Genomic DNA, 21959 nt, shown 5'->3' on the forward strand with positions numbered 1-21959 from the left:
ATACCCATTCAATTGCTTATTCTTCTTATGCTCCACAAATTTGAAATTTTTCAAGGGATACTTTCCTAGAGATCCACATGACTCAACCCAAATGCGTTTCTTATTATAAGAATCTAATATTTTAATCTGCATTAAAATAGAAGAAGTTATGCACCAAAAATTATGCATTATAATTTACATAATGTCATTTCATACATACATACATACCAATCTCTTAGCATCCTTCACTCTCTGTTTAGCTGCTTCAGTTGTAAACATACTATCATATATTGTTACAACATGATCTACCATATCCAACACCAACAGATACCAATGTGAATTATGGTAGTTTATTGTGATCATTATCTGCAACAAATTTCACACCCAATTTGACAAAATTCAACATTCTATATCCGAAAACATCATTTGCAATTGGTATGGTGTCTTACCTTCTCACAGTCGGTCAATTTCACATAGTTATCCAATATGACACCCCAGAAGGTAGAAATACCCTCAACACTTTCTTTGTTGTTGCCTTCCAACGCCTGTTGCTGTAATTACGCAACAAACATTATTAATTTACCGTCTATAACACTACTTTTCAATATTTATTAATTTAACTCACCACTAAGAGGTATGGAAGGTAGCCAATCCTCCGGTGTGACTTTTGAGAATCGTAGCATATGGTCCAGGCGAGCAAATCGATAACCTAACAAAATTAATTACACAATCAGAACATATTCAATAAGTTTTATTTATTTTCTACTTTCTACTTACCACACCGCCAACCCATTCCGTAGGCTTCAACGTTGCAACGTCGTATACAGTAGCGAATTGATTTCCCATTGATATTACAGAATATCTGTATGAATCATTAGGATTAATATCTTGTCATGAAATATTTAAATATCACTCACAAAACAATATATTTCACTTACCCCGATTCTAACTCGCTATTCCATAAATAATCACAAATTGCAGCTTCGATGTCATCAATTCCGGTTGGAATGTCCGCTTTTTCAACCTACAATTTTGCATACAAATTTTTGTCACAACAACATAATAAAAATCAAATTAAGTATTCTTTTATTAAACTTACCTTCTGCTTCTTCTTCTGGGGTGCAGGACATTCCGAATCCAAAACTGCTGCTATAACACTCTCCGGTGTATAAATGACATCGACTTCCTTCCTCCTCATTTCTTCCATCTCTTCTTCTTCCTCCTCCCTCTTTTCTTCTTCATATTTTTTCAGTTCATCGTACTTTTTTTCTACATAGCTCTTCATATCTTTTATTTCACCCTTCAATTGAGCTCCTTCATCCGAGTATTTATCAACCACCCCCTTCACCCCCGTAAGTTCACTCCTCAAATCAACAACCTCCTTCACCACTCCCTCAAATTTTTCTCCCGTCACCATCTTAATATCACCCCTTAACACCGAAACTTCTTTCACCACTTCACCCCTCAACACCTCTACTTCTTTCACCACTCCATCTATTTTTCCTTCCACTACCCCCTTATGCCTCTCGAGTTTCTCTACGACTTGATCAAGTTTCTCTTCGACTCTTGATTGTCTTTGCATGATTTCAAATTGGATTTTTTTGATATCAGCCAATTCAGACATCAAAATGTCGAAGTTACTCTGTTTTGCTTCACCGTCGTCCCACTCACCTTCATCCCCCAATACAACCATCCCTCCTTTCTTCTCCTCTGCCTCCACTGCCTCCTCTACATCCTTGCCAATAACCTTCAAAAAATTAAATTACAATATTAAGACATTGATTATATTCTTAATATTATTTAATTACATTTATTACCATTTCTTGCTTCTTCCCTCTATCCAACTTCAACTTCACCATCACTCTAACCACCTCTTCCTTCCCCCATGCACGGATGCGTGCCACTCCGGTTCTTTCATAAGCCGGCACTGCCTCACAGCCCGACCAAAAATAGAACAGTGCAACCTGCATTTATAATAAAATTAGAATTTTTATATAAAAACACAAAAAAGTGATTCAACTCATTTACCTCTAAGATTGCTATGCACCCTTTGAGGTATCTCTGGCTGCCCTTTTTAAAGGTGATAATTGATTCAATCAATCTCGAATGGATATATTCAGCCCAATTGAATTCACCCTTCAAGCCTTCATCGCAAATGAGCTTCATATATTCCTTGTTCGTTGACGTATCACCCGTTGGACAAAGAAATATACCGACAAGGTACAATAGAACTCGGGCCTTCAGCTCATCCCCCAAGTAAGATCCACTTTTGATATCCTCTTCAACTTCAGTATATGTCACCTTATGATTCAAACCATATTTGGAGGCAAGTGCTTTCCAGTTCTTACTCCTACAGACTTCTATAACACTTTTGCCTTTGTTTTGTACCCCCAATACGGCTGCAGCAGTCGATACCCCCAGAGGGAATGAATAATCACCATACTTAGCCATACATTGACTGACGTCAAATTGTGCCATCAAGGATCGACACAATTCCCTCCGAATAGGTCGATCCCTTACTCCGATCAACGATCCAAAACCTATTTCTCCCAGCACATTCAACTGACCCTTCTCCTTAAGGTGTTTAATTAATAAATTCACCCTTTTAATGCTGCATCTTGTCGAAACTTCCTACATTTTTTAACAATATATAATGTTATAGTTCTTATATATTTTGTATCAACGTATTTACAAGTTTAATGAATACCTTATTTTCATGTGCTTTCCTCCGTTCTTTGTATTCTTTACTATCATTCCTTGACTGTGTGATGTAAGGTTCCTTTTCAGCATCACTCATTGAATTCCATTTGGACCTCACATCTTTTTCACCTAATATTAAACATAAACGTTTCTTAATCAATACATTAACACTAAATACTAATACTACTCAATGTCAATTTCATTTTACATACCGAACCGCTCTGTGTGCCATCTCCCTTCATCCTTTTGCATTCGGCCATACTGTTAACATTTAAAATTTGTAATCAATTTAAAGTTTATCGATACTTTAATCCAATTACCATTTCAACAATAATAACAAAAAGACATTGATACTTACTAGAAGTACATATATCCACCCTTTGGTTGCTTTCGAGTCTCGGCCTCAATTTCAAAGTCATCTGCTCCACCAACAATTTTCCAACCCATTGACTCCATTTTTCCTTCATATATCAGTTTACGCAAATCAAATTATTTTGTTACATACACTTTTCAATATACAAATATAGATAACTACTCTTGTGGTAAAACGGTTTTCTTCAAAAGAATTTGAATGGCCACACCAAAATGTGTCGGCACATTTATACAACCTATAATATCATTTTCTACCTATAATATTTAATAAAAGTATCGACATTTATATTTTTCCTTGAATATCTATTTCTACCTGCAATCGGTCCCAAATGCTTCCTTACTCCAAAACCCCAAACAACACATAAAAAACCCTATCGCGATTACTGTAATAATAAAAAATTAGGGTTTTGACAACATACTTTTCGATTCGACTGCAGCAACAAACAAACAAACTTCGCTTTAGAAACGCCTTCTGAAATGCAGCAACAATTACTCTTCGATTTCAAAAACTCGTCCGTTCTATCTATTTTCAGAGGATATTTAGCTTATATTTCATCGGATATGTTATTTATATTTAATCGATACAAATACAAAAGTGTCGATACTTTTATGTCAGGTGTCGATACTTTCGAAAGGATAATTACCTATTTCTTTGAAAGTGTCGATAATTTATTACACGTACTTACGAAAGTATCGACACTTTCAATATATCTGGTATCATTTTACCGTTTTTATCATTTTGATACCGGTTTTATCATATTTTTACCTGTTATATCGTTGTGGATCGATATTTTTTTTAAAGTATCGACACATTATAGGCGCTATAACTGCTTCTCTTTTAAATTCACAAAGTGTCGATCCTTATATAACGTATCGACACTTTTAAATTTACCGGTTTTATCATTTTGTTACCGGTTTTATCATATTTTTACCTGGTATATCGTTTTGGATCGATATATTTTTTAAAAGTATCGACACTTTTTAGGATTTAAAACTGCTTTTAAAGTTATGTAATTTATGTTTCAATTTATTTAATAGTGTTTCATGTTTTCCACCTACAATATTAATTTAATAATTTAATTTACACAAAATTTTATTTGATTGTTTTGATATTTTATAAAATATTATTTAGCATTTAAATTTAACAATATTAACCAAATATAATAATAAATATGTTTTCAACAGTGAAATAAGTATGGACACTTTTATAAAAATGATATATACTTTTTTGAAAGTTATGTAATTTATGTTTCAAATTTTTTAATAGTGTTTCATGTTTTCCACCTACAATATTAATTTAATAATTTCATTTACACAAAAAATTATTTGATTGTTTTGATATTTTATAAAATATTATTTAGATTTTAAATTTAACAATATTAACTAAAGATAATAATAAATATATTTTCACAGTGAAATAAGTATGGACACTTTTATAAAAAGGATAGATAATTTACAATATAACAAGTAAAAATATGACAAAACCAGATTCATTATGACAAAACCGGTAAAATTTACTTGATATGTTAAACGTATGGACACTTTTATAAAAAGGATAGATACTTACCGATAACCAAAGTTTACCGGTTACCAAATTTTTTAATAATTTTTCATATTTTCTACCTAAAACATTATTAGTTGTCAACATAATAGGTACCGCTAAACCGAATTTATTAAATACATTTTAATGTATCCGGTAATGCTGTATATTAACCGTATATTAACCCGCCTTTCCTGAGACATTCCCAATAATAAGAGAGTAGACAATATGATCATTCCCGGAGGAACCTCTGCAAGCATCTAAAGCCCAAGTATTGGGCGCAGTACCTCTCCATCTCCAGCCCACCTCTCTCTTTGCAGAGCTCCTCCTCCATCTCCTCCACCGCTTCATCCCAATCCTTCATCGACAATATCGCACGAGGCCCCCACCCTCCGTAATACTCGTCATCGCCCTCCATTTTCGCTTCCGATATTCCATCCACAATCTCCTGCAACCCCACGATTTTACGGCTCACTTTCCTCCTCGCTTCCCTCACCGTCGGATCGATCCCCGGCGCCGAGTCTAGTTTCAGTAGAAGACCCATCAGGGTCTCGTTTATCCTCAGCTTCTCCTTCTCGATGGAGTCCAATGTTTCCTGCCGTTGGATTAATTGTTGTAGACGGTTGGCCTCGTAGTTCACCGATGAGACCTGCTTGTAAAGGTTGCGGATGACTCCACCTCGGTAAACCGACTGAATCTTGAGGGCGGCATGGGGTTGGGGGAGGTGGACGGTGAGTGTGACTGGGGTGTTGTCGTCGGCGGGGATCTGTTTGGATTCTTGAGGTGGCAGAGGAGAATCAGAGTGAAGAGTATAGACGAGGGTGGAGGTTGAAGATGAGGAGTAGCTGAATCGGTGAGAGGATTTCATGGTTTGATAGATTAAGTGTCGGCAGCGAGTTTATAAATGAGTGGCGTCTGAGTCACGGTAACGTTTTCTGGCTTTAGTTTGAATGATGTCAGAACTTAATCTGGCAAATAGCACCGCCTGTTGAGGACCCCTTTGCTCTGATTTATTGGCGAATGGATCCTGCTTTGTTCTTATTTGAATTTGAATACTCAAGGCAGTGGCCAGTGGGTGGATTCAACGTACATTCATGGGCTCAGAGACAAGTAAATTTAACTACGAAGTGGCCATTTTCAGTGGGAAAGTCCTCTGCTTTTTATTCCCAAAACACAACACCTACCTGCCTAGGAGCATCACATCAAGGGATGGCAACGTTCGAGTTAGGATTGAGTTTTTCTTATTTACATCCGAAAATTATATATCATCTATTTAAATTTGATCCGACTCAAAAATTATATATTTTTCGTCCGAATCCGATCTGATTCGTAAAAATATATATCCTTCATCCGACTTTGATCCGATTCAAAATTTTAGAGTATAAATTCAATTCGGTCCGACTCGGTCTAATAAAGTATAAAGATTTAATTAAAAATAAAAAATTAAAGAAATTACATCATTATCATCGACTCGAGTTGGATCAAAGCTTTTTACCCTACATCTGAACTTGATCCAAATTCGAAACCGAATTTTTCAAAAAAAATATGACCTTATCAAATCGGTTTGGGTACATCAGATTCAGATTAAATTGACATCCGTGATCACATGCAAAAGACTCCAGCACATATACCAACCTTTCTATGTTATGGTTATCATATAGAATATGCCCATTTGTTTACGAGTTTCTTCATGTCATAAGGATCTTTCATGTCCGAATATGTATTGAACCAGAGCAAAAATGCACCCATCATTGGCACTACTTACAATTTTTCTATTAATCCCTTTTTCATTTTGCCTAAACACGTTATTACTATAATGAAAAACAACTAATAATATTATCAATAACACTATAAATATAGATACCAAGTCGTGTCAAATTAAACTTAAGTGATTAAATATCAAACTGTAACACAATAGAAGGGAATAAAAGCATAGTCAAAGCAAGTTAAAATAGTTCATTAGCAACGCAAGGAAAACAAAACAGGCGTCAAAATAGCAACGGTTTTGTGAATAATTCTATTACTGACTTAATTCACCAGGAACTAGATAGATTTCTTAATATGATATGGCGTTAGAAGGGTTGTTGATATTATAATCAATCCGCACTGTCTCCGTAGGGTGAAGAGTAAAATATCCTAACGTCAGCTTCCTCCGGTAACCTAAAGCTCACCTTCTTTGTCGACTTCCCACTTAGGCTTCTACTGGCAGAGAGATCAAAGGATCGACTGTCGCCATCGACCGCAACTTCCCTCGACGGAGATGGATGGATCTTACTCGACAAGTGTTTGAAAACATGAAGTTCACCTCCATGAAGATAATCCTTCGACTCTAAATGATTACCCGGAGAAGCAAATAACCAATCCTCTAGAGTCAACTTGCTCAATTTTGCAATCCTACCCTGGGGCAGCTGTGACACTCTTATAATCCTCTCCTTCGTCTGCCTCTTCCTCAAGCATTGGGGCTTGAAGGCTTCGATGATGGATGGCTTTCGAATCGAAAATTTCGAACCCAGAACCAATGCCTTGGATTCTAGCTTTGGTCTCGACTGCTTGCTTCCTTTTGCCCCCATTGAAGCACTCCCTGATCTATAAAGTATCACCGACCACTGATAGCGTCAAATGATTAGCCACGTCGGGAGAGCTGGGATTGATTTTTTTAGGGTTTATAAAGGACCAAAGGGCGGCTGTCTAGACGGAGAAGTCTAGGTTTTGGTGTCAACAAGAACAAAGATTGTTTAGGACATGCGTTGGAAGATCTCCAACTTAGAAATTGTATTGGACATGCTTTAAAAATAAATAGTACGATTCTCTTTAGCAACGTTTCTTTGGACAGTTTCCTCGTGTTCGACGATGGATTGCACGAAAGAGTTACAAGTTTGAATTAAACATAGTTCGCAATTGGTAGAAGAAGACGGTGATGAAACCAATGTGATGTGACCCATATGTGAGTGTTGAACACGAATATGGTACATGTTATTATACTTTTACAAAGTAGATTTCAATGCGATCCTGACCAACAACTTCAAAAAGTAACCATCCTTAGAGTCCATCCAGATGAACGACAACTTCAGACTAACATTTTCATTGTGTTTTCGGTTTCTGAATCTTCACATATGGGATAATGTCCAAAAGATAGACGATTTTCGGAGCCCATCCCCGTTGGCCGTTGCTGAGCACGACAGAACATCAAAAATGTGTTTGCGAAATAACAATTCATACCCATTAATAGATGCCATAAGGCAAGACCCTGAGGGTTGATTGGCCAACTCGATATCTGTTTGCAGAATACACGGTCGCAGAACCAGCATGAACTACCTAGGGAGTGAGTAGCCACGTTCAATTTTGCGAGCCGCTTAGCAGAAGCATCATGAGTGTGAATGTAGTACTTATACATTCGTGGGATACAAAGAAGGCAGAGAATAATGTAATGCACCTTGAAGCCGATGCCAAAATGAAGGACCGAGTGAACAACAGCGAAAACCGCACCATAGAGAAAAAGGAACGTGGGCATCGTGCTGCGGTAATGCCAATCTGGTGAGTACGGGATGTACATATACAGAAGCATCTCCCATACCATAGGAGTTTCATCACCCTGTTGTTGCCTGCAAACAATTCCAAATATGCTAATCCATATGCAAAACAATGAAACAATGCTTTCCATCGACACATATCTTCCGGAACTACATGATGCATAGGCAAGGTTGGTACTTACGTTGCAGGGTGGCATGGTATAAAATGCTTCCAACGGCAAGTATCATATTCAATACGTGAAGAACACTGAATCTTTTCTCAAATCTCTGTTTCACAGCATTTACAAGGCCAATGAATGCTAAAAGAATGGTCAAGATATTCGATACGGTATTGTAGAATTCAGCGATATACGAAGAGTAGGAGTAATTCTTCTCTTAACACTCGCTTGTAGATGTGACAGGACCCCAGAAGCTTGATGTCCTGCAAAAGGGAAGTTCCAATGTCAAGCATTCAAACATAAGTGCAGGTCGATAACCACCAAACTCCATGACGAACCACCGCGGAGAGAAACGATAAGCTTAGTTCTTGTTTAAGCAAGAGAAGGAACAACATGAAGATCAATTAACAATTTCACCACTAACAAGAAGCCTAATTCTCAAAGTTTACCAATACTCGAATAGAAGCATTGTTAAGCTAACTATAAAGCATTAGTTAGAAGCATTAGCATCCCAACACTCAGATTCCAGTATGAATCTGCATATATATCAAGATCTCAGATAAGTAATCCCATTGTCGCATCAAACATGAAGAACCCACCCGAGTCTGAAATCCTTATCAAAAACATTCCTAAGCATTACCATACTCCAAATGTATATAAAAAGGAAACTAAATATAAGCATATCCACACTCAGTATCTATTGAATGTAAGTAAAAGGGCAATACAAAAACAGGGTATAGAAATCTATTGAACAATGAATGAAGATAAAGGAAAAGCAAACCTTGTTGGCGGAGATAGGTCTCATTATGCTCAGCTGGAATTTAATTTATGGTGCTCTCATCTCTGTCAATCTCCTTGTATATATAAATATAAATATAAAAAGTTTACGTTAACAGGGATAACTGGGAATCTGGTTTTTAGAGTTTTAGGCATTCGAGGCAAAGGATAGAGAGAGAGTGTGTTTGCTAATAATTAAAAGAAAAAGAATTGTTTTTCTCCTGATTCTGGGAAGAATTGTACGCAACGAAAGTGACAATAAATATGAAAATTGGCCTAAAACGGCCACTTACATGGATTCCTGAAGACTTTATTGGCTCAAGTATGGGCCGAATTTCTTATCCAAACTCTATTATGCGTAAATTTTACTCTCCTCCTATTTTACTCATCATATTTTAAATTTTTTAATTTGTTTATTGAATTTTACATATTGAATTATTTTGCTCACTCCATTTTTATATCTCTATGTGTCATTTGTTATTATTATTTAATATAAAATAATTGAAAATATAAAGGGAAATTACATTGTTCCTCACTGAACTGTACTCTCTCTTTTATTTTGCTCACCCAACTATAATATAAAAAAAGAAGATGGTCGGACGCCACTGCTGGCAGCCATCGACTACCGTAGATGGTGGTAGTTCAATCCCAATTTTATGGGTCGTTTAACCTCGACACCTTGAGTTTGAATCTGACCTCCATTTTGTCGGAACTTACTCGAAGTCCACGAATTGAAGATTGAAAATGAGAAAACCGAAACATTCAATATGGATTCAAGGATTTTGAGATATTTTTCTGTGAAACAAATACCAGATTCGGACTCAGGGGGTCGAGATGAACCAACCCATGAATTTTGGGGCTGAACAACCACCATCAACGACGGTAGACGGTGGTCGAAATGATAAATGATGTGGTCGACAGATGCAACCGGTCACCTTATTTGCAAAGTAAAGAGAAAATGGGTGGAAAGAAGAGGATTCAAAACGACGTTGTTTTGTTGTATATTTGAGTTTTTCAAAACGATGTTGAATTGATGTTTGTGCCATGCTATAACACCGTTAAAAAAGTTAATGGCATAGTGAGCAAATTGATTCAATTTGTAAAGTTCAGTGAACAAATTTTAAAATTTAAAAGTACGGTGAGTAAAATAAGAGAGAGAATAAAATTCAGTGATGAACGATGTAATTTACCCAATTTATATATAATGGACTCGGATTTCAAATTGTAAGAATTTCATAATGATAATTGTCTTTGGAGGTTTCGAGTTCAAGTACAATGTCTATAGAAAATATATAAGTTTTTTTTATCAAATAATTAAATTTTTATCAAACAAATAATATCTTATAATCTCCAAATTAATAAAAATTTGAAATTTCATTGGAAATGTATTGGTGTAAAATTTATTTCCTATAAGAGTTTGTTTGACATAATTATTATCTAATAATTACGTGCACGTGAAGTTATTTAAAATTTAATTGTATAGATTTGTTTATTTGACAAATAAAATAGAATTATATCATAATTTATTAAAAACAAGTTTTAATTGTTTATTATAAATTTAAATTCGAGAATTATATTTTTTATACTAATTTTCATGACATTACTTAACATGCTGAAATATAATTATGCTATTTTTTTATACTAATTATATTTCTATGAATTAAAAACATGTATTAACATTCTTTATATGCCATCTAAAAGTGTATTTGTATACAACCCATTAAGTAGTGTCATTAGTAAATAAATACTTAATTGCGTCACATGTCCTTCAATTATGACAATCATTTTAAATTAGTCCGTAAACTTTTAAACATTCCAATTTCATTCTTATTCTATGACTATCATTCTAAATTAGTCCTCAAACTTTTGAATATTTCATTTTTATCCCTAAACTATGATCTTCATTCCAAATTGGTCCCATAAATTTTTGAACATTTCAAATTCAACCCACATTATAAGTATATACTATTCACATCTCTTGTTAATAAAATCATTATGCCAAGTTATATTATTAGATGTTTGAAACAAATAAAATATAGGGTAAACTATGGTTGAAATTGATTACATATTTGGATGAATTAGGGAATGAAATTGAAAGATTCAATAGTTTGGGGATCAATTTAGAATAAGAATCATAGTTTGGGGATGAAGTTGGAATATTCAAAAGTTTAAGGATTAATTTATAATGAGAGTCATAGTTTAGAAATGAAATTGGAATGTTTAAAGTTTAAGGACTAATTAAAATGAGGATAATGGTTTTGGGGACATATGATACAATAAACTCGTATAAAATGTTATTCTCTTTAGAGAATTTAGGCTTGAGCATTTGCGTCTATAGGAGATGTGTAAGTTATCATAAACCAAGAAACTTTAAAATATATATTATCTTATGATCACTTTATACTATTTAAAAAAATTATTTTGTACAAACTAAGCGACCTCGGTGATGGATGAATTATTGTTATTCTTTGAGATCTTCAGTTCGAGCACCGAGAATGTCATGGGTATGAGCGTTCAATGTCAAATAGTTAAGAGTTATCTTTAAACATATATTCCATTTCTAAAAAATCTTATATATTTAATTTACTTTTCCTGGTTGCTAATTTTTATGCTCCTAATCATCTACTCGTTATTTTGTTCGATCATTTGTTTGAGACGAGAATTCATAGTTAGAACAATCTAATAAACTCTTATAGACATCCATATTAAGCAAACGAACGTAGGTACAAATGGTTGAGATTCAATAATTTAAGTTTGTAAAATCAAGTTTGATTACTATCATTATCGTTGGTTGATAATCTGTAAATTCCTATGTAAATGCTAGTTGGGTCTTATGTATGCCCTGACTCTAGACTGAAAAAGCCGTCATGAATTAAATTTTATTGTACCAAAAAAACACCCATATCAAAAGAAAATCGAAACATATAAATCACAATAATAAAGAGAGATACGATTTTGATTAAAATGTAAAAACACTATATTAGATTATGAGTTCACAAATTTATATTTTCTTCTTTCCTTTAACCTTTATCAAATTGTCTAACGGATAATCACCACGTGAGATCAGATTCATTGTACCAAGACATAAACATTGGTTCATTGAACTTGGACATTCATTCCAAAACAGATTAAACGACCCTTCGGTTTTTTAGCAAATCTCCGAACTTTAAAAAAAACTCGAACTTACAGTGGCGGCGTCTGTTTTCCACGTAGCAATGACATCAGTAACTCGGTAAATTAAGGCGTGGCGTTTAAAATGAATCTAGACTCGTGTTCGGGTTAGGTTCATTGAAAACACTGAAGAGCCAAGTCAAATCACGGAGCCGAGATAATGTTTCTAATAATTCTTTATAAATACAGAGGAAAAGGCATTTAATTTCCATTAATTCGTCCACTTTCGTTTAATATTGGCCGAATATTCTGGGAAATACACTGCTCCTTTCAGGCTCGTTTGTGACACTATACTGAGCACATAACGACACCATTTGCCAAAAACTGAAACTTTATCATTTTCTCCAATATAAATCCACTGTCCGTCTCCCTCAATCGTCCTCCCTGGAAAAGAGGGAATAAAGGTATTTGTTCTGTTGATGATGGCGAGGATTCCAATGAGATTCAACTATAAGATAGCAGCGGCTTTCGACGAGGCGGCGCGTGCGGTGTCGGTGGTACGGCACTGCGAGAGCAGCGGCAGCGACCACTCCCCGGAGGATTTGAGTGATCTCTCGGATCTTGTGAATTCTTTTCTCGAGAGTGATTGCGCCTTTGAATCCGATGAGCATGAGGGTAATAAAAAGACTGTGCAAGAGAAGGACAACGAAAACGATGGATCATCGGATTCGGAAGGTTATTGGTCGGAGACAAAAGACACGTTAAAGAGATTGGTCGTCAAGAACGAAGATGATGATAAGGAGAAGCTTAAGATCCTGGAACAGGTAGCAGAATTTGATCGTCGGAATGTTTCGGACATGTCTTCCGAGGGTTTTAAACGTCGGCTCATGTATGGTTTGCGAGACAATGGCTTTGACGCGGGTAAGCTTCTTTGATTCTCCTTCATTTTAGATGGGTCAATTTGTGTCTCTAGCCCCTCTATTTACACTCAAATTAAGAGTTTAACCCCTATATTTCAACTAATCATAATTTGAGCCGGGGTGAAACCATAAGTTTCTCTAGGGAGCTTGAATTATAGTGAGTTTTAGTGGTCAAAATGTAATCTTATTAACTTGATAAACAGGACTGTGCAAATCACGGTGGGAGAAATTTGGGAGGCATCCAGCAGGGAGATATGAATACGTGGACGTGAATGCTAATGGAACTCGTTATATCATCGAAATAAATCTCGCCGGAGAATTCAAAATAGCTCGACCAACGATGAGTTATGCTTCATTAATCGAAGTTTTCCCGACCATTTTCGTCGAAAAGCCAGAAAAACTGAAGCAGATAGTGAGGCTGATGTGCAAAGCAATGAGGAAATCGATGAAAGATAGGGACATGAAGATGCCACCATGGAGACAACACGGGTACATGCAGGCCAAATGGTTCGCCGCTCACAAGCGTACGACCGATGAAATCTCGTCTAGTAAAAAGAGTCCGAAGAAGAACGGTGCCATGGCAGATGCGGCTAAAAGATCAGTCGGGTTTAAGGAATTACCGACAATTTCTTACCGCTGCAGAGATAATACCGTTGCTGATAAGGCTGGTTTGAAGGTTGGGTATTTAAGTGCCGCCTTCAATGCAAATGCTGGTATTGGTTTGCAATCGTAGTCAATAATGGCGTCAATTGTACATAAATTTGCTGTTTGGTCCAATTCCATCGCCCATATCTGCCAGTAATGATCCACTCAGGGCCTGTTGTTTGTAAAGATGAAGTTACAAGGGATGTCGTATGCCCAAGTGGTTCATTTTGGATTTAGAATTGTTGGGATATTCATTATATATTGTTTTGTTAGCAGTTGAGTTAACTGAGCAAGCAACTTTTGTCTATATATTATGAGTTTCATTGTCAAATAAAAAGATATCATAAAGTTCAATGTGTAAGAACCATGTGATACTTTTTCCAACTAAATATAGCCCTACTGCCATGTTTGAACTTGCAATTATGCTAGATAGAGTTTGACTAAGATTTCGACATCCTCTACCACTACGGACTCAAATGTCGACATTGGTTTATATACATATGAATTTAAGACTCTTAACAATAAGGAGGGATCGGGTGTCGCGGTTGAGGGCAATCGTCTCCTAAAAAATTTAAATTATTATATGTTTATAGTTTTTTTTAATTTTTATTGATAATTTCAATCCATTAGAATTTTAAAAATTTACATCCTCTTAAACTTTTTTAGAAATCCACTCTCCTATAGGCTTGTAAACGAATCGAACGTTCAGCGAACCGTTCGGCGGGAAGTTTGTTTGTTCATTTACGTTCATGAACGTTCGATAATATGTTAATTCATTTATGTTTGTTCGTTAATGTTCGTTAATGTTCGTTTACTTTCGTTGGTTTATATTTGTTTATTTATGTTTAACATAATATCTCTAGAATCATTTAAAATATTAAGCCCAATAAATTTTAATATGATACCCAATAATATTTTAAAATTCAATTAATTATAAATACAAATAAAAAATCCCATAACAATTAAATACAAATTAACTATGAAGTTGCAACTTATATTAATGAATTTTATGTGATTATTGTTGTTGTAGTTTATGTTCATTTATGTTCATTTGTTTTGTTCATTTATGTTAGTTTATGTTCATTTATTGTGTTCGTTTACATTCGTTCGTTTATGTTCGTTTATTGTATTCATTTATGTTCATTTACTTCCGTTCTTTTATGTTTGTTCATTTGTGTTCGTTTATCATTTAAATGAACGAACATGGACGAACACGAACAAGCTACATTCCTTAACGAACGAACACGAACAAGAATATTTTTTGTTCGTTTATGTTCGTGTTTGTTCATTTGTTCGATTAAAGTTAAACGAACGAACATGAACATACCCCGTTCGTGTTCGTTCGGTTCATTTACAGGCCTACCCTCATAACATAATTTCTTATGCTGGTTCTTACTTAGCAACAATATTATGAGAGCACTACAGCAAACCTGTAGCAAAACATAATTTCTTATGCTTCTCTCTGTGCTGTCGCTGCTTCCCTTGCTTCATTTTCCGCTTTCATGTTAGCCATTTGTTTATCCATCTCAGCCAACTGTTGTTTTAAACGACCAACTTCTAATTGGGAAGATTGAGACTGTGATGACATGTATTGTGATGAACTTGATCCGAAATATTTGGTGGGAGTAACAAATGATCCTTGACAACGCACCCGACCATATATTTCTGGACCCAAAATGTCATTAATAGCTCGGTTTTCAATGTCATCATCATTAACCATACCGTGACTCGAACCAGTGATATGATACTCCGCCCTTTTCTCCTTCAAATTTTCCTCATAATAAGGTGAATAATTAATTAAAATAAAAAATGTCATGCTACAAATATAAATAAAGTTAGGTAAATTTAAAATATGTACCCAATAAACATACAATAATTTCTGCAGCTTCAACAGTCATAGGAGTTCCATCCTTCTTCGTATGTGTCATATCGAATAGTTGGATTCGGCCAACTTTAGAACCAGATGTATTTTACTACAAAATATAATAATATAATTACTATGAGTTAGTATGTACATGGAATACAAAAAACAATATCAATAATCTATAATACCTCCTCATTAGCTATACAAGCAAAACTCTTTGATCCAGCCGTGTGCGTAAACTTTTGATGTTGCCTACTAGCAACACCAACATGCTCTCGGTCCTACAATGTCAAACAACCAAATTTAATGATGATTTATAATTCGTTACAATTATTTCTAAAAAATACATCATACTTGTCCTTTTTGTAATCTGACTGCATCTTCCCATTGGTACCTGAGCATTCCAGGTGGGACTGTTTGCAGCTTCTCTTCAAGGCTGAGATCATTCTTGAAGTATTTATTCTTTAAGGAGCTCTTGTGGTCCCTCCATCTCTTCCGTAACTCTTGCTTCACATAATCGTCAGAGACCTCTAAAGAAAATTTCTCCTATACAGTAAATAAGTGTGCACCGTAAGTATACGTTAGTATTGAATTTTTATATAGTATATACTAATAATGACATTATTACCTTAACAAAATCCAACGCCTGATGTTTGTTACTATTAGGCATTTCACGCCATGACTCATAATTGATCGATAACAGATTCGCATTACGTCCAAATATGCCTAAGTAACCTACTAGAAGACGTGATTCTGGGCCAATAGGTTAACCCACATCGTTTCTTGAAACTTTGACATGAAGCCCAGGAGGAAGTTGATATAATTCCTTCAAAGTTGTAAGTCATCGAGTCTTGCACGTTCCAGCATTTTCAACTATATAAGAAATTATTAAATGTCAGTTTTGAAAATGAACAAAGTAGTAAATAAAGTTTCGAATATTACCTTGGATTTCTACTTCTTCTTCAACAGTTTCAGGAACTTCGGAAGACTCAGGTGCATTCGATTCCTCGTTATTTCTTTCTTCATGGTCTTTAGAAGCTCGAACAACCCGGAAATCAATTATTTTTCTCCTCGACATGATATCTATAATAAACCAACATGTGTAATAAAAAAACGAATTAATTAATTAATATATTGAAAGACAACATGTTAAAGGTTATAACATTATAAATAAATAAAGATATAAACTCGTACGCCATTCTTATGTAATGTCAGTTGTCATAAATATCTTCATCAACGTCCTCTCGAACCCATTGAAATTGTGTTATATTTATGATAGTTTCATCTAAGTTTTGTGGTATTAGAGGTAAACATTCTGATCTTGTTTCAATTTCATCTCTACTTCTATCTCCGATGTCTATCACGTCTCTGGGAGTATTTCGGAACACAACATACCAACCGTCATCCATTGGATTGTGAGAATAAAATACTTATTTCACTTGAGAAGAAAATACATATGGTTCATCCATCAAATTTTGACCCGTATGAATTAATCGAGAGAAATTCACCATTGTAAACCCGAATTTATCTCTTTTTATGCATCTGTTTATATCAACCCAGTCACACCGAAACAACACAACCTTTCGTTTTACATAATAATCTAACTCAATAATGTCCGTAAGATTTCCATAATAATCTACCTCTCCCTCCTGCGGATTATTGTCTCTGACAGTAGCATAACTAGTAGTTGATGAAGTAACTACGACTCCACAATTTTGTGTCCTCCTTAATCTTTCACGAGATTTCGTGTGGAACCTGAACCCATTAATGAGGAAGGCATTATATCTTTTAACTATTCTATTTGGACCTTGAGAAATCCATTTAACATCTTCACTAACTTCTCTCCCACTCCAAACCTATTACACATGAATGGTAAATTAACTGCCATTGATGTCGATATAAAAAGCAAGACATATATTATGTATAAGTATTCCGTAAGATTTAGTTGCTTACCATCTGGCCTAACCATTCATGAAAAGTTTCTGTGAATAACTTATGTAGCTCTCGCTGATTTAATCTTCGGGACCGTGCACGAGATCTCAAGACTTCTTTAAACTCACTATAAAGTATATTATGTCGTTAAAAATTGATATATATAAAAGATTAAGAGATTTCATATAGCTTGGGTCCGAAAGACTTACATGCGAAATTGATCTATTGAATCGTGATGGAAAAGAACATATCGGTGTGCTTGTACCCATGACGTGTCATCTAAGTGTGCAATTTCAACTTTCCCTAATGGTTGACCATAACTTCCAAACAAATAATGTTGAGGTAAGTCATCAGTACTTAACACATCATTTCGATTTGGTCTATTCCATCTTGTTTCAACATCTTCCAAATATCTAGAGCAAAATGTCATACATTCCTCTGCCAAATACCCTTCAGCAATTGATCCTTCCGGATAACGCTTATTACGACAATAAGACTTCAACTTGCCCAAGAACCTATACACAAAACAACATACTACGTAAATACATTTTATTAAAAGGTATAATAAGTAGTAATTTGAAACGTGTAATTCAATTAACACCTCTCTATAGGGTACATCCATCGATAGAAAACTGGTCCACCAACTCTTGCTTCGTGAGGAAGATGAATTAGTATATGCACCATAATTGTGAAGAATGAAGACGAAAATATCTTCTCCAAGTTGCATAAAGTCAAGGCGACTCGATCTTGTAATTTATCAAGTTCTTCAACCATTAGAACTTTCCCACAAATGTTTTTCATTATATTAGAAAGTTCAATGATAGAAGACGTCACCTTACTCGACATGCAACCGCGAACAGCTACTGGCAGTAAATCTTGCATTAATATGTGATAATAATGTGACTTTAAACCATAAAGTCTTCAATTTTTAACACTGATACATCGAGAAATGTTTCATGCATACCCATCTGGGACCTTTATATCCTTCAACACCGTGCAAAACACTTCTTTTTCTTTCTTCAAAAGAGAAAAAATAGAAGCCGATAAAAAATATCTTCCATTCGGATGTAATTACGGATGAAGATCATGTCGAATTCCCATCTCCACTAAGTCAAGTCGACTCTTAAGATTATCTTTAGATTTTCTGGCATCATTCAGAATGGTCCCAATAATATTCTCACAAACATTTTTCTCAATATGCATTACATCAAGATTATGTCTCAAAATCTGCTTTTTCCAATAAGGCAACTCGAAGAATATACTCATCTTTTTCCATAAGTCTAGCTCATTTGGATCATCCTCTTCATCAGACTCATCATCAGTTTGTTCGTCAACTTTAACCTCTTCATTGACCTGTTTTACCTTTTTCTTTGATCGTTTACTACTTTGTTGATTCATCTTTCCATAAGTAAAATTGATATTTTTCAATATTTTGAATATTTCAGAGGCGATTGTTTGCTCAGGAGCATGTCGAAACTCTTCATCACCATCAAACATATTCTTTTGACATCTAAATCTATGATTATCAGGTAACCATCGATGATGTCCCATATAACAGAACTAATGATATTTTGTTGTTGCCTTTAGTTGAGAAATGCCATGCATACATTCATTATTGAAGTGGAATTGAGTATGCTTTAGCTTCCTAGTAGAGTAATTATGTGGACTGAAACTTAATATTTATATATGTTGCTGTAAATTGGAGCATAAATGTGCCTAGGCTCATTGCATTTTTGGAACGTGTTTAAAAAATAGGGTTATGAACTGCTCCATGACTGTATAGCTATGCATGGGCATGGATACAGGGCTAGGGGTGTTTGTTTACAAATGTTAAATCTGCTAGATTAGAATTAAAAGAAAAACTGGAAAAATTTAGATGTTTCTTTATAATGCTAGATTAAGGTTAGATGAAGAAGTTCAGTACAATGAACAAATTTATGGATGATAGCTAGGTTCCTTTTTGGTGTTGCCTTACATGTAGTGGGAATTTGATTGTTAGGTAGGTATTGTCACTGACTAAGTTATTAGGAATATTTATAGAAGGTTAATTGTTAGGATTTTCGGAAGCTCGAAATGACAACCGAAACGGTTTGCAAAGAGGGGTCGGAATGGTTTTGTGTTTAGGGAGTAAGGAGATTGAAAGATAGAAAATTGCACAGCGATTTAGAGTGGTTCGACTTTATCAACCAAAGTCTACATCCACTACCTTAGCTTCTCACCAAGGATTTTCCAACAAATTCACTAATTTGTTCTTTCTTTTGAGGACAAAGAGATAACCTTACAACTCCCTAGTTTTTCCGGGCTAAACTAGAACCTTTCCCTAGCTTTTACACGGGCTAAGCTAGAACCTTTCCCCTTTACAAAAGGATAATAAGTGTAAACAAGAAAACCTCTCTAAGGTAGGTGTTTACAAGATTGAGCTCACAAGAACAAAATATATACAAGAGAAAGATGAAATAAGAATGAAAAATTCTTCTCTTGTGTTTGATTGCTTGGATAGTTGTTCTCTTACTTCTTCAAGTGTCCTTAGCTTGTATTTATAGCTTGGAATGTGTTTGAAGTCATATCTAGCCGTTGGGGATGTTTTGGAGCCGTTTGGGAATGATTTTTCTACTCAAAAAGGTTGCCCAGAATGGGGGGAATCGGTACCCCTTCATAGGGAATCGATATCCCTTCATAATATTCAAATATTATGACCGTTGGGCTGATGAACAGTGAGGGAATCGGTACCCCCTTGGGGGGAATCGGTTCCCCTTTTACAAACTGGAATTTTTGAGCCTCGGGTTACTGTTCAAACAGTTATTTACTATTCGTAAAAACATTTTTGTGCTCAATTTTAAATTAAAAGAACTTTGAATTATTTTTGTAAATTTTGAATAAATTCAATTAAGTCCAAAAACATTTTGTAAATTCAATTCAAGTCCAAAAAACCATTTTGTAAATTCAATTCAAGTCCAAAAACCATTTTGCCTTAAATTGTTATATCGAAACATAGTTCAACAATCTCCCCCTTTTTGATATAACAAAACATTTGAAAAATTGTTTTTGGCAAAACTCCCCCTTAATAAAATGTTTAATGAAAAAGATCCTAGTTGTTGGAAAACATATGAAAATGTTAAGCTCCCCCTTTTTCATTAAGAAATTGAATTTTTTTTTATTAAGAAATTGAATTTTTCAAACCAAACTTACTTTTCCCCCTTTTTGTTATATTAAAAATAATTCAATCTTTGATGTTCAAAATAACTTTGGAGAGTAAGTAGTAAATTTTACATTTAAAATCATTTGAAAAATCAAAAGCTCCCCCTTAATAAATGCATTCCAATTAAAATTTAGCTTTTAAGAACTTGACACTTAAACAAAATTGAATTTCAACAAAGAATAACAAACAAGTTAGTAGCACATGAAATTCAATTTATCCAAGACTAAAATACTTTATGCAATACCAATTGTTGAAATTTGATATAAATATCAATTGTTAAAATTAAGTGCATTTGCATAAAGTTTTCGAAAAATGTTATGCATTAAAAAAAATTGATATCAATTGTTAAAGAGATATCATTTTCATTTAAACCACATGCATAATCATTTAAATTTAGGTCAAAAATTTTAAAATTTGTAAAATTAAATTATTTGAAAAATTGATATCAATTGTTAGAGAGATATCATTTGCATTAAAACCAATTTTGACCAAAATTTTATTATGATGAACTAAAAATTCTTAAAAATTAATATAACTTTAAAATGTTCATCATAATCATCTTTTCAACATACATGAGATTAAAACAATGATGCATAATCATTTAAAACCAAAACTCATGCATGCTTAAAATCAAATGAGCAACCAAATAACCAAAATTAAAAGCATTAAGCTTAGAGGTTACCCATTCCTTTTTCATGTGTGGCTAGAGCATCTTGAATATCATTATTTTCATCACAATTGCTCCCACACACCTACAAGAGACATTCATTTCGATTTTGGTATCCAAATTGCTTTGGATCCTTGGACGTTAGTTTCAATGCCCCTTGTTCCTTTCGGAACCCATACTTGTCTAATTTTAAAACATTTTCCTTTCTTCAAAGGACAAGTATGTTCCAAATGACCATGAAAATGGCAATGTGAGCATTTTGCCATTTTTACACATAATAGGTTATTTTTAGAAATTAATTCTTTTTCTTTTGTTAAGCCTTCAAGCTTAACTTCTAACTCAAAATTTTTCTTTTCTAAATCATTTATTTTGATTTTTGAAAGCTCTAAATCATTTTTCAAAATTTCATTTTGATTTTCAAAATCAACTTTTGCTTTCAAAATCAAATTATCTTTAATTTTGAGTTTTGAAATTAATTTCGTATATTTGGAATTCATGGTCTCAAATCCCAAATACAACCTATTATAAGCATCTTGTAACTCATCAAAAGTAAATGAATTAAATT

The 21959-nt window shown here is 34.4% G+C and overlaps 2 protein-coding genes and 1 pseudogene across 3 annotated transcripts; 1 reads left to right on the forward strand and 2 right to left on the reverse strand.

Annotated features, from left to right (window-relative positions):
- Window positions 1-4807: 4807 nt before the first annotated feature.
- Window positions 4808-5461, reverse strand: LOC120203940 (BAG family molecular chaperone regulator 5, mitochondrial). Its single transcript, XM_039204071.1, has one exon. The coding sequence runs from the start codon at window positions 5457-5459 to the stop codon at window positions 4824-4826; it is 636 nt and encodes a 211-aa protein (XP_039060002.1). The 5' UTR covers window positions 5460-5461; the 3' UTR covers window positions 4808-4823.
- Window positions 5462-7672: 2211 nt separating this feature from the next.
- Window positions 7673-8610, reverse strand: LOC120203957 (annotated as a pseudogene).
- A 3865-nt stretch (window positions 8611-12475) lies between these two features.
- Window positions 12476-20800, forward strand: LOC120203941. Of its 2 annotated transcripts, XM_039204073.1 has the most exons (4): window positions 12476-13088; window positions 13291-13831; window positions 14763-14767; window positions 20789-20800. In XM_039204073.1, the coding sequence occupies exons 1-2, from the start codon at window positions 12647-12649 to the stop codon at window positions 13818-13820; spliced, it is 972 nt and encodes a 323-aa protein (XP_039060004.1). In that variant the 5' UTR covers window positions 12476-12646; the 3' UTR covers window positions 13821-13831; window positions 14763-14767; window positions 20789-20800. The 2 variants fall into 2 exon arrangements, with proteins under 2 accessions (XP_039060004.1, XP_039060003.1); XM_039204072.1 differs by lacking the exons at window positions 14763-14767; window positions 20789-20800 and having other exon boundaries at window positions 12477-13088; window positions 13291-13918.
- Window positions 20801-21959: the final 1159 nt, after the last annotated feature.

This window comes from Hibiscus syriacus, unplaced genomic scaffold (assembly GCF_006381635.1).
Source record: "Hibiscus syriacus cultivar Baekdansim isolate YM2019G1 unplaced genomic scaffold, ASM638163v2 tig00010533_pilon, whole genome shotgun sequence".
Lineage (NCBI taxonomy): Eukaryota > Viridiplantae > Streptophyta > Magnoliopsida > Malvales > Malvaceae > Hibiscus > Hibiscus syriacus.

Bases quoted from the DNA above. Each gene is read 5' to 3' on its own strand.
- LOC120203940 (XM_039204071.1), bottom strand. From the start codon at position 5,459: ATGAAATCCTCTCACCGATTCAGCTACTCCTCATCTTCAACCTCCACC.
- LOC120203941 (XM_039204073.1), top strand. From the start codon at position 12,647: ATGATGGCGAGGATTCCAATGAGATTCAACTATAAGATAGCAGCGGCT. The intron at 13,089-13,290 runs GTAAGCTTCTTT...CTTGATAAACAG, and splicing joins AGACAATGGCTTTGACGCGG to GACTGTGCAAATCACGGTGG.